Source organism: Heptranchias perlo, chromosome 10, assembly GCF_035084215.1.
Source record: "Heptranchias perlo isolate sHepPer1 chromosome 10, sHepPer1.hap1, whole genome shotgun sequence".
Classification (NCBI taxonomy): domain Eukaryota; kingdom Metazoa; phylum Chordata; class Chondrichthyes; order Hexanchiformes; family Hexanchidae; genus Heptranchias; species Heptranchias perlo.
This window is the reverse complement of record NC_090334.1, coordinates 8,438,938-8,458,625: the sequence shown is the minus strand read 5'-3', so window position 1 is coordinate 8,458,625 and position 19,688 is coordinate 8,438,938. Positions and strand designations below refer to the sequence as shown.

General features: G+C 46.3%; 1 protein-coding gene across 2 annotated transcripts in view; it reads left to right on the top strand.

The window, feature by feature from the left end:
• The window catches only part of ccdc135 (coiled-coil domain containing 135), a 124,317-nt gene that overhangs the window by 15,135 nt on the left and 89,494 nt on the right, over window positions 1-19,688 (top strand). For both annotated transcript variants that reach the window (XM_067991192.1, XM_067991191.1), the window contains exons 2-3: window positions 4,075-4,190; window positions 9,062-9,236. In XM_067991192.1, the coding sequence (XP_067847293.1) occupies window positions 4,081-4,190; window positions 9,062-9,236 (285 nt within the window). In that variant the 5' untranslated portion in view covers window positions 4,075-4,080. The remainder of the gene's footprint in view (window positions 1-4,074; window positions 4,191-9,061; window positions 9,237-19,688) is intronic.

The following is a 19,688-nucleotide window of genomic DNA, read 5'->3' as shown; positions in this document are numbered from 1 at the left end:
TAGTAGGGAAAATGCTGGAATCCATTATTAAGGACGTGGTAACAGGGCACTTAGAAAATCGTAATATGATTAGGTAGAGTCAACACGGTTTTATGAAAGGGAAATCGGGTTTGACAAATCTATTAGAGTTTTTTGAGGGTGTAACTAGCAGGGTAGATAAAGGGGAACCAGTAGATGTCGTATATTTGGATTTTCAAAAGGCATTTGGTACTAAATTAAGCAATGCTTCTTTCCTTATTGGACTAACAACATAAGGGGAGATTTTCCTCTTTGGGTCCTCAACTCTAGGTGCATATTCGCCAGTGAAATGGAGGCGAGATTGAGTGGCACTTCCTGGGGGCGTTTAAAGTTCTGATTGCCCTGTATAAATAAAGGCTCAGTGCTTACAGCTGCTTTTTCAATTCCCTCTGGTAAATGTTGTGCAGAGAGTTCTTGTGATCATTGACGTGTTTCAGAAGTTTGGAGGCTTTCAAATGGACAATATCAGGAGGGGGGGCACCATGGATGTTTCCAATGGGATGTGGGACGAGAAAGACAATCACCATCCAAGGCAGCAACATCATGTTGTGGTGGGATTTGCAGGTGCACAAGAGAGAGGTTCACAACACAGATCTGGACAATACAAATTGGACAACAGAGTGGAGGACAGCAGAGAGGAGAGCAACAGAGGGGCCGAAGTCGCAGGAGGCACCACTCACCTGAGAGGGTCTACAGATAGGTTATCGAGGAAGCTGAGCCTCTATCTGAAGAGCAGTGTCTCCACAGGTTCAGATTGACATGACAGGTGGTCGCAGACATCTGCAGCCTCCTTCAAGAAGAGCTGCTCCCTGCTGGACTTGGTGGACACATACTGCCCGTCGCTGTCAAAGTCACCACTGTCCTCAATTTCTTTGCCTCTGGCTCCTTCCAGTGCACCACCAGAGGCATCTCAAGGGTCTCTCAGTCGACTGCACATAAATGTATAAGGCAGGTCACGGATGGGTTGTTTGCCAGGGAATCGACTTATGTCAACTTCCCCCACGACGCCAATAGCCAGAATGAGCGGGCAGTGGGTTTTGCCTCTCTGGCTGGCTTCCCACAGGTACAGGGTGCAATTGATTGCACACACGTTGCAATCTAAAGACCACCTCATGAACCAGGAGTTTTTATCAACCGCAAGGGATTTCACTCCATCAATGCACAGCTGATGTGCAACCGCAGGTGTGCGCCAGATTCCCTGGCAGCTGTCATGATGCTTTTAGCTTTTATACTGGGACAGTCCAACATTCCAGACACCAGGAGACAGACTTAAGGGCTGGCTCATAGGACACAAGGGACACCCCCTTCAAACTTGGCTCATAAAACCTGTGAGGAACTCCACCAATGAGGCACAAGAGTGCTACAACGAGAGCCATAAGCATGTTGAAGATGCGCTTCAGGTGCCTGGATAGGTCTGGAGGTGCCCTTCAGTACTCGCCAGCGAGGGTGTCCAAAATGATAGTGGTGTGCTGCATCCTGCACAACATAGTATAGCAGAGAGGATTAGAGGTGGAGGATGAAGGCACTCATCAATTATCTTCTAATGAGAACATTGAAGAAGAGGAAAAGGAGGAGGAGGACAATGAGCAATATGTGGATGGGGAGCCCATCGCCGTACATTGCTGCCCAGGATGCCAGGGATGCCTTTATAGCTCGAAGGTTCAGCTAGTGACTGACATTGGAAAAAATTAAAAATGAAATCTTCCAGCCCGCTCCCACCACCACCCGCTTTGCACAAAACAGTCCTTCAACCACGCATACACCCATTACACATCCGCCCAATGGGTACCATCATGTATTCACATTCATCATGAAGCAACTGAAAGGGCGTTTTCCCACTCGGGACACAATAATGGGCAAGACGGGGAAGTGGTGCAAATCATCACATTTTATGTGCCATTATAAAGAAAGGAAACTTAACAACATAACATTTTGTCAAGCACCATGTGCATACCCTTGGTGAATTACAATGGCTTTCTCTTACGCTTACTATCACTTCTACGTGGTACATCCCTGTGGCTTCAGCAGGGGTAGAGCAGCCTGTCTGTACCCCTGCTGAACCACAGGGGATGCACCACGTAGAAGTGGTAGTAAGCGTAAGAGAAAGCCATTGTAATTCTGGGTGTTGGCCTTGCTCATCCTGAGTCCATGTTCACTAACTCTCATTGTCTCCTTCCAAAATCTCGTAGCTCCTCCAAATTCCATTTTTGCCTTTAAATAGTTGAGTTGAGATCGCGTCATGTGGGTGCACATTACGCCTGCTGTCGCAGCTTGGAGACGCAAAACCCGTCAGGAGAAGTTTAGTTAGGCAATCAAGTTGAAATCGGACGTTCCAACCCATTAAATTTTCTTCCAGGTTTTGGACATGCAATTCCACCTCCCCCCCCACCCCCTCCCCCCCCCACCCCAGCACCCCCGGAACCCATCTTTGCGTTAGTATCGGGGCCTGTGGGTCTCTGCAAAACGTTCCTCCATGTGCCTGGGCAATGCGGATTCTACAGACGTAAGGCAGAAGAAAATCTACCCTACACTGATCTAGGAAGCAGTCCTGGATACATTCTAAAAAGCATTCCAAACGTGGAGCACATACTTCCGTCCATCCATCCATTGTGTTCTGCCATAGGGCAGGTCATAACTCGTCTCACACATGAGATTCTTGAGCCACTTACGACGGAAGAGTAGCTGAAGTGGTTTCCTGTTGTCTTTCCATTTTCCTCCCTCTATAAACTTGAGCTCATCCAAAACTCTGCTACCCGTATCCTAACTTACACCAAGTCTCATTCACCCATCACCCCTGTGCTCACTGACCTATTTTGGCTCCCGGTTTGGCAACGCCTAGATTTTAAAATTCTCATCCTTATGTTCAAATCCCTCCATGACTTTGCCCCTCTGTATCTCTGTAACTTCCTCCAGCCCTACAACCCTCTGAGATCTCTGCGCTCCTCCAATTCAGGCCTCTTGCGCATCTCCAATTTTCATCATTCCACCATTGGCAGCCGTGCCTTCAGCTACCTAGGTCCCAAGCTTTGGAATTTCCTCACCAAACCTCTCTGCCTTTCTACCTCTCTCTCCTTCTTTAAGTTGCTCCTTAAAGCTTTCCTCTTTGACCAAGTTTTTGGTCACCTGTTCTAATATCTCCTTACTTGGCTCGGTGTCAATTTTTGTTTGATAATGCTCCTGTGAAGCACCTTGGGATGTTTTGCTACACTAAAGATGCTATATAAATGCAAGTTGTTGTTGTCTTCCTTACGGTTTTTATCTTCGGAGTACCTTTCCTGGTGGGCTGCAACTAAGACTAAAGATCCCCACCTGCCCTTTACAATGGGGAGGGGGGACAACGCCCGCCAAGGTCTGAACCCAACCTTCCCGACTCAGAGATGGGAATACTACTAAGAGATTTAGAACAGAGTACAGGAGGGTGACTGGCTTCTCCACCAAGCAGTGAGCACCTTCAGACGACAAGGAACAAAACCAAAGTGAATCTAGCTTACAACAATAACAACAACAACTTGCATTTATATAGCATCTTTAACATAGTAAAACGTCCCAAGGCATTCGCAGGAGCATTATCAAATAAAGTTGGGCACTGAGCCACATAAGGAGATATTAGGATAGATGACCAATTGCTTGGTCAAAGAGGTAGGTTTTAAGGAGCGTCTTAAAGAAGGAGAGAGAGGTAGAGTGGTGGAGAGATTTAGGGAGGGGATTCCAGGACTTCGGGCCTAGGCAGCTGAAGGCAGGGTCGCCAATGGTGGAGTGATGAAAATCGGGGATGTGAAAGAGGTCAGAATTGGAGGAATGTAGAGAAACCGGAGGGTTGTAGGGCTGGAGGAGGTTACAGAGATGGGGAGGGGTTGAACACTAACCTGAGAGGAAGGAAGGATTTCCTCTGTGCGCTCGGTGTAATGAGACCACAACCACATTTCTAAAGAACGATTTTACTAATCTGAGTGCACAGAGTTAATCTTTGCCTGCAATCAAGAAATTGTAAAAAATACACAAGTATAATATTGGGCCTTGCTCCCCTGAAATGACTTTCGCTAACTCCCTTTATAGTGTTTAATGGATCAGTTGGAGGAAGTGAAATCAGATGAAGATGATGTGTTCAAAGATGATAATACAAGGAAGAAGAAGTCAAAATTCAAAGAAATTGCTCCAAAAATAGACCAATTGTAAGTGATTTTTATTTCTGTTTTCATAACTTGTCATGCATGTTTTTGAATACTTTATACCCAGAATATAAATAATATATTCAGCACAGGAGCTGTATAATAGAAAACAACCGGGTATGGAATATAAAATATAAAAGAGGTAATGATGAGCCTATATAAAACCTTAATAAGACCTCAGTTAGAGTACCGTGTGCAGTATTGGGCTCCACAGTATAGGAAGGATATTGAGGCTTTAGAGAGGATACAACGCAGGTTCACTAGGATGCTACCTGGTATGAGGATATACAAACACAAAGAAAGACTTCAAAACATGGGACTTTTTTTGTTAGTATTGGGGCAATATGATAGAAGTGTTTAAAATTCTGAAAGAACGGGACAAGGTGGATAGAGGCAGATTGTTTTCAATAGTTGAGGGTTCAAGAACAAGGGGGCCATAGATAAAAGATTAAATTAAGACATTTAGAACAGAGGGCAGGAGAAACTCTTCACCCAGAGAGTTGTGAGGCTGTGAAATTCACTTCCAAGGTAATAGTTGAGGCAGAAACTACGTCAACATTCAAGATTAAATTAGATAGGTAGTTGAAGGACAAGGGTTTGAAGAGATATGGGAATATTAATATTCATATTCATAAATATTATTAATTGTCCATTCTGTGAGCACAAAGTCTCATCTCAGATGGGGAATTTTCAGATATTCTTTCAGTTGTACAAAAGAGAGTCAAACTTATTAAAATCTCTAGCACAGTAGAAAAATCTGCCAAAGCTCGCTCTCACGGACAAAATCACCTCCATTTTCTCTGAGCACAGTACCATCTCTATTTTTAACCTCACTGAGATGACCTGCACCATTTTTCACCTCAGTTCCCATTGCCAAGAAACAAGAGAGACACTCAAACACTGGAGGCAGTGCAGAGAACAGCCACAAAGCTTATCCGCAGTGTTAGGCATCTGAGTTATGTGGAAAGACCAGAGAAACTTGGGCTTTTCAGCCTGGAAAGGAGGTGTCTGAGGGTGGTCCTAATGAGGTATATAAGATTGTTAAGGCTATAGAAAATGAAAACCCAGAATATTAAATTAAACTGTGGTAGTAGAACTCGAGGATATTAGTTCAAACCTGTAAAAGATCATTTTAGGACTGATATCTGGAAATTCTTCTTCACACAAAGATTCCAAATAGAGTAGTGGAGGCAAAAACCCTGGAATCATTTAAGAAACAATTGGAATGCACAATGGAAGGATGTTAGAATCCCTCTGGATGGATGAATTAAGATTGCCTTCCTTGTCTTTAATTATCCAGCGATCTTTCCAACTTTTGAGAAATCTAGTTGTGCATTCTGCTAATTGCCTTCCTTTCTCCCTCCCTCCTTTGTTAAGTTCAATTAAGAGAAACTGACACATCTTCGGATTCCCAGTTCTGACAAAGGAGAACACCCTTAACCGGAAAATAAAAACAGAAAATGCTGGAAACGCTCAACAGTTCAGGCAGGTCGATGACCTGAAATGTTAGCTCTTTCTCTCTCTCTTTACAGATGCTGCCTGGCCTGCAGAGTGTTTCTAGCATTTTCTGTTTTTATTTCAGATTTCTAGCACCAGCAGTATTTTGCTTTTTTTTTACCCTTAACCCTATCTTAACTGGGATTGGTATCCCAGGAACAGTCTTTTCTGTTACTGGGATGCCAATGGTCCTGCTGCCTATGTCCTGTTTTCTGTTTTGTTCCATTTTTTTTTGCCTGATTACCATCATCTCCATTTGCTTTTATCTTGCAAAAATGTTAATTTGTTGGCAAAATGCCACTGATATGAACTTCCTCAAGAATAGTTTGTAGAAAGTGCTCACCGAGGACTCTGTTCCCACAAGCAGGGTGTAAGTCAGCCATACAGTTGTCAGCCGTGGCTCAATGGGTAGCACTCTCGCCTCTGAGTCAGAAGATTGTGGGTTGAAGTCCCATTCCAGCGACTTGAGCACAAAGTCTAGGCTGACACCTCAGTGCAGAACTGAGGGAGTGCTGCACTGTCGGAGGTGCCGTCTTTCAGATGAGGTGTTAAACTGAGGCCTTGTCTGCCCTCTCAGGTGGATGTAAAAGATCCCATGGCATTATTTGAAGAAGAGCTGGGGAGTTCTCCCTGGTATCCCTCAACCAACATCACTGAAACACATTACCTGGTCATTAACATATTGCTGATTGTGGGACCTTGCTGTGCAGCCAACCAAATTGGCTGCCGTGTTTCCTACATTACAACACTTCAAAAGTACTTCATTAGCTGGAAAGGACTTTGGGATTTCTTGAGGTCATGAAAGATGCTATATAAATGCAGGTCTTTCTTTATTTCTTACAGCCCTGACCAGTCCAAGGTTTTCACCCTAGTCTGTGTTGAATGAATTGATCTCTGCTGGGGTGGTGGCAGGGGTGTTACAAATGGCATTAGGGGCAGAAAAATCAGCCAGCATTCCTGCTCCTGTTGGCTATCCAGGGACCCTTGTTGGGAAATGTTTGTATGTTGGACGCAGTCAAGATTGAACTTGGCATCAATACTTCCCATCGTAGGACAATGTAGGATACCGTCTAGGCTCATGCATAAAGAATGGCTATTTGGACCATTCGGAGCGCGCTTGGCACCAGTGGAATTGTAATTCAACATGGGTCAGGAGAGATAACAATCGATTCCTGATGGTGATTAGACGGCTGTAACGTAATGAAGATGGTCTATTTTTAAAGTTATTTTCATCCCAGTCTTCTCCCTTCTCTCCTCAAAGCAGTAATTCATGCTGGAGTAATGTTCTGCTGATACCAGCAGCCCACTTACCCAGTGGCCCTTTTTTATGTTTGAGATTCGAACCTGTAGCATACCATAGCCTGGCCCCAATCTTATTCACAAAGGGTCAGAGGATAGCAATCAGAGACGGGAACCCTGGCCAAATTTTCTCCTCCTCAGACAATGACGCTGAGGCCAATTGGAGCACCTTTTTTGCCATCCCAGCTGAGATCAGCACAGATTGCCTCTGGCGTCTTCTGGTCTGTATGGCTCAGCTACGTGCTGCCTTTACCACACTTTGCCCTAACTTATTATGGCCGCGATACTAACGGGGAGGCGGGGAGGGAGAGAGGGAGCACGGTTGCGGGGAAGGGGGGGCAAACACGGAAATCTCGGGCACGCGGAATGCCTGCCAAATTTAACAGCAGGACCTTATTAGCATTTTTTAAAATTCCGTTTCCCGGCCAGCAGCCAGCCAGATTGACAGGGACCGTTGGGGACGGCAATCGGGAGGATTGGGGATTGGAGATGGGAGGTTGGCCAATCGCGGCAGTGAGGAGAGGCCGCGATCAGCAGAAAGTTTGCTTGAGGGGCTGGGGAGGGGCACTCCTGCTCCTCCTGGCTCACAAGGAGTGCTCTAAAAAGCACTTAACTCCAGCAGCCGGCTACTCCTGTTTCCATTTTACTGCTGGGTTTCCTGAACCCTGGGAAACTCGGCCGGCAACTGCTAACTTTAAATCAGGCTCCAAATTGCATAGTGGGGGCCTGATTTAAATATGGTAATGAAGTGTCCCACCTAACTCGGGACAGTTGCACGGCTTGCAACTCGCCGCTGTAGAAATGGCGGCAGGCGCGTATGTGACGGGTTGGGGTTGAATTTTGCAATTTTTTTTAACCCTCTCCTGCCCATCTGGAGTTGGGGGGGGCATTAATATCGATCTCTATGGGCATAATTTTATCAAGGGGGCGGGGGGGAGTAGAATTCCTGAGGGGAAACCCAGAAGAATAGGTTTCCCGGACGTCTTTTATTTTTTTTTGACAGTTTCCCACCCGATTGACGGGCCTGATTGATAGGCTGGTCTCAGTCAGACGGGAGAAGAGAAAGGAAGAGGTAAGTGTTCAGGCAAGCGTTCGGTTTGGGGGGGTCATTAGCAGGGTTCTCAGTCATCGGGGTCATCGGGGGCAGGGGGTTCAGTCATCGGGGGGCTCAGTCATCCTTGGGGTTGGAGGTAATGAGGGGGATCGGAGATCATGGGGGGGGTCGGAGATCATGGGGGGGTAGGGAGATCGTGGTGGGGGGGGGGTCGCTGCAAGTATGTTTGTTGGGCTGGGAGAAGCACTCCTGCTCCTCCGGGCCCACAAGCTGTCCTATAAAGGCACTTACCTTCAGTTTTGGGACTTCTTGCCTCCTCTCACGTGGTGTATAGAAGGCCTGGAATCCTGGCCCCCAGGGGTTAAAAACAACCTGGCGGCCTCTTTGAAAGCTTTTACTCACCTACCGCCTCCTAAGAGCAGATTGGTCGCCCGCCCCTTGACCCGCCTCCGTGAAAACCGGAAGTGGGCGGATTGGAGGTGGGTTGGGTCAGGTTTTAAATTTTTTTAATTTTTACTGACCCCACCCCCCCATTTTTCCCATTTAAAATCATGCCCTATATCTCTCTTTACCATCATTATCTTTTTTTGAGCACATCTACCCTTGGTATCAGCCTTGGCTCAGTGGTAGCACTCTCGTTTCTGCATTAGAAGTTTGTGGGTTCAAGCCCCACTCGCAAGACTTGAGCAGGTAATCTAGGTTGATACCCTCAATGCAGTACTGAGGGAGTACTGCAGTGTCAGAGGTGCCGTCTTTTGGATGAGGCCCTGTCTGCCCTCCTGGGTGGGTGCATACGATCCCACGGTATTATTTGAAGAAGAACAGAGAGTTCTCCTCAGTGTCCTGGCCAATATTTATCCCTCAACCAACATCATCAAAACAAATTAACTGCTCATTATCTCATTGCTGTTTATGGGACCTTGCTGCTGCTTTCATTGGCTGTGAAGCACTGTTGGAAGTTCCGAGGATGTGAAAGCCGCTATATAAATGCAATTTCTTTCTTTCTTATGTTTTCCTGATATAGGCAATTACTCAACACAGAGATGGGCATTTTGCAATACCCGCCATCTTATCAGGAAAACACTACCAAAGAACAGACCATGCTGCAATATGCTGAAAATTTCAGACAACAGTACACATATCTGTACCCGGACAGAAAACCTCTGCTTCTCAGCCCGCTCAATGAATGTCGAGTTGAGGTATTTACCTGAGTACCAGGAAACAAAGGTTGGATAGAGTGTGATAGATAATACAGTGCATTCTTGATTTTTTTTTTTCCTAACAGAAGAACTGCCAAACTTTTGTATTGTCCAGTTTCGTTCCCCCTTCTCCTGAAAGCACTGACTCCTCCTGGCACATAGTTCTATAGCTCACCCAAGTATCCATGCTCCATGTGCAAGTCAAGATGGTGTTATCGGAACATGTGGCCATGGAGAGCATCGCGACAGAATCCAATCCTGTCCTCACATTTCACACACACACACACACACACACACACACACAAACAAACACAATCCATTTAGGGTTTCTTAATAGAGCTCAAGAGCAGAAACTCTAGTTGAGCTTTGTTTCTTTCCCAGGCGAGAGACACTGAGGCTTATAGTGCACCGTCAGACTGTCCAGCTGAGATCAGCTAACCCAGCACATTCCCTGAATCAAACCTGGGAACTATCTATAGGGCTGAATAACACATAGGGTGCTACATTTCCCCATAGAAGCAGTAGTGAAGTTAAAAATAATGGTTAACAAATAATGTAGCATTTCACCTTGTACACTGGCTATCGATTTCTACTGGAGTATTATGCATTACCATGTTAACAGAACCTTCTGCCACTGTTAAATGAGGATCTATTCCAGCTTCTCTCTAGTCAAAGCCAGACTGGAAGGCGGGCAGGATTTGGACAGGGAGTGGGATCATTCCTTGCTTTCTGCTGCTTGTCTTACTGATGATGAAAATGAATTGATAACTTGAATAACTGATACCTTCATGTCATAAGACACTAAAGGGAAGTGGAAAAATGGCCTTTTGTTTTACTTTGGTGTCCACTTTACATTTTAGAATGAATTATACAGACAGGCCACTCAATCACTCACGGTGAGTCAGAGGATGCGCTATATTATAACAATAGGGGCATTCATGCCATGTAGAGGTTAATGTCAGAGCCACTCAATTACAGTGACTGGATAAACAAAAATTCTGTTTTTATTAAGTGGCATTATACAGTTTTGATCCTAGAAAGGAACGGTTTTGATAGAATAAATGTGGAGAAACTGTTTCCACTGGCAGGAGGGTCAGTAACCAGAGGACACAGATTTAAAATGATTGGCAAAAGAACAAGAGGGGAGATAAGGAGAATTTTTTATGCAGCAAATTGTTATGATCTGCACTGCCTGAAAGGAAGGTGGAAGCAGATTCAATAGTAACTTTCAAAAGGGAATTCATTAATTACTTGAAGGGGAAAAGATTGTAAGGCTATGGGGAAAGAGTAGGGGAATGGGACGACTGTAATTGATTAGCTCTTTCAAAGAGCTGGCACAGGCATGATGGGCAGAATAGCCTCCTTCCATGCTGTATCATTCTATGATTCTATGATTTCTAACAATGCTTAAGGGATCAAATTCTGCAACTTAGTTATTCTGTGAAAACTGTAAATGAGTGGCCATTATTTTCTGTACATTCTTTTACCTGTTACGTAATTAATTTTTATCCTTTACCATTTTTAAAGCTGAGAATACACAGCAAGATGGCATGCAAGATGTACCAGTTGGAGAGGGTTTAAACTAGCTTGGCAGGGAGATAGGAACCTAAGTATAGATTCAGATGGGACAGAATCAGAACTGGAGTTAGAAGGCAGAAAATTAATAAGTGACTTAGGAAGGCAGAGGAAATAAAGGTTAGAAAATAAACAGCAAGGGAGTTTGGCAGTGCTTAAAGGTATATACCTCAATGCAAGGAGTATAGAAGGCAGATGAGCTGAGGGCACAGATACTCACGTGGCAGTATGCTATCTTAACTATTACAGAAACGTGGCTTAAAGAGGGGCAGGAATGGCAACTCAGCGTTCCTGGTTGCAGGGTTTTCAGATGAGATAGAGAAGGGGATAAAAAAGGAGTGGAGGGGTTGGCAATTTTGGTTAAAGAAACAATTACAGCTGTGAGGAGAGATAATATGTTAGAAGGATCATCAAATGAGGCCATATGGATTGAGCTAAGGAATAAAAAAGGGGCAGTCACACTACTGGCAGTGTAATATAGACCCCCAAACAGACTCAGGGAGATAGAAGAGCAAATATGTAGGCAAATTTCTGAGAAGTGCAAAAACAATAGGGCAATAATACAAGGGGATTTCAACTACCCTAATATTGACTGGGACACAAACAGTGTGAAGGGTATAGAGGGTGCAAAATTCTTAAATTGCATTCAGGAGAACTTTTTTAGCCAGTACGTAGCAAGCCCAACAAGAGAGGGGGCAGTTCTGGATTTAGTTTTAGGAAATGAGCCTGGGCAGGTGAAAGGAATATCAGTGGGAGAGCATTTTGGTGGTGGTGATCATAATTTAGTTAGTTTTAGCATAGTTATGGAAAAGGACAAAGATAGAACAGGAGTTAAAGTTCTCAATTGGGGAAAGGCCAATTTTACGAAGCAAAAAAGTGGTTTAGCAAAAGTGAACTGGAAACAGCTACTTGAAGGTAAATCAATGTGAGAGCAGTGGGAGGCACTCAAAGGGAAGATTCAAGGGGTGCAGAGTAAACATGTTCCCACAAAGAAAAAGGGTGGGACCGCCAAAACTAAAGTCCCCTTGATGTCAAGGAGGATACAGGGTAAGATAAGGCAAAAAAGGAAAGCTTATGTCAGAAACCGAGAGCTCAATACTACAGAAAGACTAGAGGAGTATAAAAAGTGCAGGGATGAGATTAAAAAGGAAATTAGGAAAGCAAAGAGTGGGCATGAATAAATATTGGCAAGTAAAATCAAGGAAAACCCAAAGATATTTTATAAATACATTAAGAGCAAGAGGATAACTCAGGAAAGAGTAGGGCCTATTAGAGACGAAAAGGTAACCTATGTGTGGAGGCGGAAGATGTTGGTATGGTTCTTAATGAGTACTTTGTGTCTGTCTTCACAAAAGAGTAAACAATTTTACAACACCAAGTTATAGTCCAACAAATTTTTTTAAAATTCCACAAGCTTTCGGAGGCTTCCTCCTTCCTCAGGTGAACGGTGTGGAAATGAAATTTTCGAATCCTTCGCATTTGAAAATCACAGAACAATGCCTGGTGATTACTGCCCGTTGCCAAGGCAATCACAGTGAGCAGACAGAAAGGTGTCACCTAAAAGGCCACCGAATATACAAACCCCCCCAAAAAAAAGAGAGAGAGAGAGAAGGAAGACAGTCAATGACCCGTTATATTAAAAACAGATAACATTTGTTCGCTGGTGGGGTTACGTGTAGTGTGACATGAACCCAAGATCCCGGTTGAGGCCGTCCTCATGGGTGCAGAACTTGGCTATCAATTTCTGCTCGACGATTTTGCGTTGTCGTGTGTCTTGAAGGCCGCCTTGGAGTATGCTTACCCGAAGGTTGGTGGCTGAATGTCCATGACTGCTGAAGTACAAATTGAAGACATACTCTCAACCTGTACTCAGGACACAGCAGACCAGCTACGATATACCGCCAAACAGACGAGGCAACGGAACTACGCTGCCTACATGAAAACCAAGAGCAGGAAGCTTGAGAAACTCGGCATCACCACCAGCATCGACCAAGCTTCCCCTGGTACCACGGTTGCAACCACAGGGAAGTCTATCGTCAATTTGTCCGACCACACCCTTCAACCAGACGAAATCGAAGTTCTCAGCCGAGGGCTCAATTTCTGCCCCACTACCAAAATGGACCCCACTAGTCTCGCGGCAGACGAAGAGGAATTCATCAGGAGAATGAGGCTCTGGGAATTCTACCACAAACCCCAAGATTTCAGCAGCGAACCCAATGAGACAATCAACGATCCGGGACAGCAGACAGAGGGATCCGCGGGAGAGCAAACGAAGAGAAAAGAGTCTCACTGGACTCCTCCAGAGGGTCGCTGCCCTCAGCTTGACATGCTGTCAGGAAATGCGTCAATGCCAGATTCATCAGCCGCACTCGGAAGACAGTCCAGAATGTCACCCGAGCACAACGCAACGCCATCAAAGCTCTCAAGACCAACCGCAACATCGTCATCAAACCAGCGGACAAAGGAGGAGCCATCGTCATACAGGACAGAACGGACTATTGCAAAGAAGCATACCGACAACTGGACAACCAGGAACACTACAGACGGTTACCCACAGACCCGACCAAAGAACACACCCATCAGCTCAACAAACTGATCAAGACCTTCGATCCAGACCTTCAAAACATCCTACGCACTCTCATCCCACGTACTCCCCGCGTGGCAGACTTCTACTGCCTCCCAAAGATACACAAAGCCAACACACCCGGACATCCTATCGTATCAGGCAACGGAACCCTGTGTGAGAACCTCTCTGGATACATCGAGGGCATCCTGAAACCCATCGTGCAGGGAACCCCCAGCTTCTGTCGCGACACTACAGATTTTCTACAAAAACTCAGTACCCACGGACCAGTTGAACCAGGAACACTTCTCACCACGATGGACGTCTTGGCACTCTACACCAGTATCCCCCACGATGACGGCATCGCTGCGACAGCATCAATACTCAACACCAACAACAGACAATCTCCAGACGCCATCCTACAACTCATCCGCTTCATCCTGGATCACAATGTCTTCACCTTCAATAACCAGTTCTTTACCCAAACACACGGAACAGCCATGGGGACCAAATTCGCACCCCAATACGCCAACATTTTCATGCACAAGTTCGAGCAGGACTTCTTCACTGCACAGGACCTCCAACCAACACTATACACCAGATACATCGATGACATTTTCTTTCTATGGACCCACGGCGAAGAATCACTAAAGAGACTACACGATAACATCAACAAGTTCCATCCCACCATCAAGCTCACCATGGACTACTCCTCAGAATCAGTTTCTTTCTTAGACACACGAATCTCCATCAAAGACGGGCACCTCAACACCTCACTCTACCGCAAGCCCACGGACAACCTCACGATGCTCCACTTTTCCAGCTTCCACCCTAACCACGTCAAAGAGGCCATCCCCTATGGACAGGCCCTGCGAATACACAGGGTCTGCTCAGACGAGGAGGAACGCGATGGATACCTACAGATGCTGAAAGACGCCCTAGTAAGAATGGGATATGATGCTCGACTCATCGATCGACAGTTCCGACGGGCCACAGCGAAAAATCGCATAGACCTCCTCAGAAGACTAACACGGGACGCAACCAACAGAGTACCCTTCGTCGTCCAGTACTTCCCCGGAGCAGAGAAACTACGCCATGTTCTCCGCAGCCTTCAACATGTCATCAATGACGACGAACACCTCGCTATGGCCATCCCCACACCTCCACTACTCGCCTTTAAACAGCCACCCAACCTCAAACAAACCATCATTCACAGCAAATTACCCAGCTTTCAAGAGAACAGCGTCCACGACACCACACAACCCTGCCACGGTAACCTCTGCAAGACATGCCAGATCATCGACACAGATACCACCATCACACGAGAGGACACCACCCACCAGGTGCACGGTTCATACTCCTGTGACTCGGCCAACGTTGTCTACCTCATACGTTGCAGGAAAGGATGCCCCAAAGCATGGTACATTGGCGAGACCATGCAGACGCTGCGACAACGGATGAACGGACACCGCGCAACAATCGCCAAACAGGAGGGTTCTCTCCCTGTCGGGGAACACTTCAGCAGTCATGGACATTCAGCCACCGACCTTCGGGTAAGCATACTCCAAGGCGGCCTTCGAGACACACGACAACGCAAAATCGTCGAGCAGAAATTGATAGCCAAGTTCCGCACCCATGAGGACGGCCTCAACCGGGATCTTGGGTTCATGTCACACTACACGTAACCCCACCAGCGAACAAATGTTATCTGTTTTTAATATAACGGGTCATTGACTGTCTTCCTTCTCTCTCTCTCTCTTTTTTTTTGGGGGTTTGTATATTCGGTGGCCTTTTAGGTGACACCTTTCTGTCTGCTCACTGTGATTGCCTTGGCAACGGGCAGTAATCACCAGGCATTGTTCTGTGATTTTCAAATGCGAAGGATTCGAAAATTTCATTTCCACACCGTTCACCTGAGGAAGGAGGAAGCCTCCGAAAGCTTGTGGAATTTAAAATAAATTTGTTGGACTATAACTTGGTGTTGTAAAATTGTTTACAATTGTCAACCCCAGTCCATCACCGGCATCTCCACATCTTCACAAAAGAGGGGGACGATGCAGACATTGTAGTTAAGGAGGAGGAGTGTGAGATGCTGGATGTGATAAACAGTGAACGAGGAAATATTAAGGGTATTAACATCTTTGAAAGTAGATAAATCACCAGGGCTGGATAAAATGTATCCAAGAATGTTAAAAGAAGCAAGGTAGGAAATAGCGGACGCTCTGACCATCATTTTCAAATCCTCATTGGATACAGGCGTGGTGCTGGAGGATTGTAGGACTGCTAACATTGTACCATTGTTTAAAAAGGGAGAGAGGGATAGACCGAGTAATTACAGGCCAGTCAGTCTAACCTCGGTGGTGGGCAAATTGTTGGAATCAATTCTGAGAGACAGGATAAACTGGCACTTAGAAAGGCACGGCGTAATTAAGGACAGTCAGCATGGATTTGTTAAGGGAAGGTCGTGTCCGACTAACTTGATTGAATTTTTTGAGGAGGTAACAAGGAGGGTGGATGAGGGTAGTGCATTTGATATTGTCTACATGGATTTTAGCAAGGCTTTTGACAAGGTCCCACATGGCAGACTGGTCAAAAAAGTACAAGCCCGTGGGATCCAAGGGAGAGTGGCAAGTTGGATCCAAAATTGGCTCAGTGGCAAGAAGCAAAAGGTCATGGTCGACGGGTGTTTTTGTGACTGGAAGGCTGTTTCCAGTGGGGTTCCGCAGGGCTCAGTACTAGGTCCCTTGCTTTTTGTGATATATATTAATGATTTGGACTTAAATGTAGGGGGCATGATTAAGAAGTTTGCAGGTGATAAAAAAATTGGCCGTGTGGTTGGTAGTGAGGAGGAAAGCTGTCGACTGCAGGAAGATATCAATGAACTGGTCAGGTGGGCAGAAAAGTGGCAAATGGAATTAAATCCGGAGAAATGTGAGGTAATGCATTTGGAGAGGGCAAACAAAGCAAGGGAGTTCACAATAAATGAGAGGACACTGAAAGGTGTAGAGGAAGTGAGGGACCTTGGAGTGCATGTCCATAGATCCCTGAAGGTAGCAGGACAGATAGATATAAAGTGGTTAAGAAGGCATATGGAATACTTTCCTTTATTAGCCGAGGCATAGAATATAAGAGCAGGGAGGTTATGCTGGAACTGTGTAAAACACTGGTTAGGCACAGCTTGAGTACTGTGTACAGTTCTGGTCACCACATTACAGGAAGGATGTAATTGCACTAGAGAGGGTATAGGGGAGATTTACGAGGATGTTGCCAGGACTGGAGAATTTTAGCTATGAGGAAAGATTGGATAGGCTGGGATTGTTCTCTTAGGAACAGAGGAGGCTGAGGGGTGATTTGATTGAGATGTACAAAATTATGAGAGGCCTAGTTAGAGTGGATAGGAAGGACCTATTTCCCTTAGCAGAGCGGTCAATAACCAGGGGGCATAGGTTTAAAATGATTGGTAGAAGGATTAGAGGGGAGCTGAGGAAAATGTTTTTCACCCAGAGGGTGGTGAGGGTCTGGAACTCACTGTCTGAAGGGGTGGTAGAGGCAGAAACCCTCAACTCATTTAAAAAGTACCTGGATATGCACCTGAAGTGTCGTGACCTACAAGGCTACGGACCAAGTGCTGGAAAGTGGGATTAGGCTGGGTGGCTCATTTTCGGCCGGCGGAGACACGATGGGCCAAATGGCCTCCTTCTGTGCTGTAAATTTTCTATGATTCTATGGAGGTGGATATCTGGTATTTAGAAGTACTGAGCATTTGGGTGGGTAATCCTTGGCTTTGGAACAACTGTGGGATGATCTGAGGGTTTGACATAGCTGAGGTAGGGGTCTTGGAGTTTGGCAGCATTGCTGTGGGGGTCTGGGGTTTGTAGCTTGGGAGGTACGGGTCTTTGATCTGCCCTCACTGTGGAGAGGAAACCTGAGGTTTAGTAAAGCTCACTGTTGGATGCCTGGGGGGTAATATTAACCTCCAAGAACGGTGGGTTGGGGGTGGGTGGGAGGTTAAAATAATAACTTCTTGGAGCAGGACCACATCCCAGCCCCAGGCAGGTTTGTATGCGTGTGCACAACAGACACCAGGAAGTCCCGCCCCCACTTAAAGCCGGTGGGCCGATACTCAAAGGGGCAATGTACCTCAGTGAAATATTTTGTGTATTACAAAAGTAAAACAAATTTAACCTTACCTCTTCAGGTTTCCTATTGCTTCTGATTCATGCCAGGTGGGAAGAGTCGGATCCATGAGGTGAGTGCCTTTGTTGCACTGCTTGTGGGCCCAACAAGCTCATCTGGCCGACAGGATCCCCGTGATCAACCGACCCCCTTCCCCCTCACCCCTATGGTGGACCCCTCCTCCCATGCTCTGGACACACCCCCACGATCCTCAATGCTGGCCGACCCCCCCCCCCCTCAATCCCTGATGCTGGCTGACCCTCCCTGATCCCTAATGCTGGCCACCCTCCCACAATGCTGGTGGACCACCCCTCCGATGTCATCACTGGCTGACCCCCCTCCCCCTTCCCTGATGCTGGCTGGCCCCCCCAATATCGTCCACGTCCCCCTCCCTCCCTCCCTCCCTCCCGCCCACTCCGATTTTTTGCAGCCCCTTTTCTGATTCGTGGCTCCTCTCACTGCTAACAAGCAGCCAGCCTGTCAATCCGGCTTCCTGGCACATGGGAAACCCAGAAGCTCAAATGCTCACCTTCAATTGAGCTGCGATCGCAGATCGTGACGCACTCGATTCGCTTCCAGGTTCCCCACGCCAGTATTTGTGGACACGTGGGGTACCTGGCTCTAAGTAAAAATCATGACCCTGGTATCTGTCAGTAGTACGGGAAGGGGGAGGCAACGGCCTTGATAGCAGTGGAGGGGCAAAGTCATGGTTCTGGCAGTACTGGTTTGTAAGCGATCTCAGCGTACATAATTCAGTGTTTTGTGATTGGCTTGTCAATGCGTGTTTCTGCCTTTGTGTCTGTGTGTGTCTCTCTCTCTCACAGCTATCCCTAATTAGAATTTATACATTTTCCAACGAAACAGAGCTGATGATCAATAGAGCCTGTTTGCTGGGAATGTTTCAAAATTAAATTCACTTGTCTCCTTTAATTTTGAAAATAACTCAAATTAGGATGAGGTAGGAACTCTATGTGAGTAATGTCAAATGCCTACGGGGTGGGTGAGCATTTAAAATCACTTACCCGCCCTGGAGCCGCCGCGAGGTGTCCTGTTGCGATTTTCACCTGCTTTCCTGAGCAGGGAGCAAGGACACCTGCCCAAAGCCAGCGGTGTCTTTTTTAACATATGCATGTGGCGACCCAATGACATCATCGGGACCGAACTGCAATTTTTATTATAAGGCCTGAGTGGGAAGCAGCAGTGGGTTTCCTGCCAGGTCAACCCAAAGCATGGAAGTGGATCAATAATAATAACAACAACTTGCATTTATATAGCGCCTTTAATGTAGTAAAACGTCCCAAGGCGCTTCACAGGAGCGATTTTCTAACAAAATTTGACACCGAGCCACATAAGGAGATATTTGGACAGGTGACCAAAAACTTGGCCAAAGAGGTAGGTTTTAAGCAGCATCTTAAAGGAGGAGAGGCAGAGAGGATTAGTGAAGGAATTCCAGAGCTTCGGGCCTAGGCATCTGAAGGCACGGCCGCCAATGGTGGAGCGATTAAAATCGGGGATGAGCAAGATGCAAAAATTAGAGGAGCACAGAGATCTCAGAGGGTTGTAGGGCTGGTGGAGGTTACAGAGATAGGGAGGGGTGAGACCATGGAGGGATTTGAAAACAAGGATGAGAATTTTAAAATCGAGGCATTCCTGGACTGGGAGCCAGTATAGGTTAGAGAGCACAGGGGTGATGGGAGAACAGGATTTGGCGTGAGTTAGGATAAGGGCAGCAGAGTTTTGGATGAGCTCAAGTTTATGAAGGGTGGAAGATGGAAGGCCAGCCAGGAGATAATTGGAATAGTCAAGTCTAGAAGTAACAAAGGCATCAATGAGGGTTTCAGCAGCAGATGAGCTGAGGCAGCGGTGGAGACGAGCAATTTTACAGAAATGGAAGTAGGCGGTTTTGGTGATGGAACGGATATGTGGTCGAAAGCTCATCTCAGGGTCAGATAGGATGCCAAGGTTGCGAGCGGCCTGGTTCAGCCTCAGACAGTGGCCAGGGAGAGGGATGGAGTTGGTAGCCAGGGAACGGAATTTGTGGTGGGGACAGAAGACAATGGCTTCGGTCTTCCCAATATTTAATTGGAGAAAATATGTGCTCATCCAGTACTGGATATCGGACAAGTAAGTGTGACAAA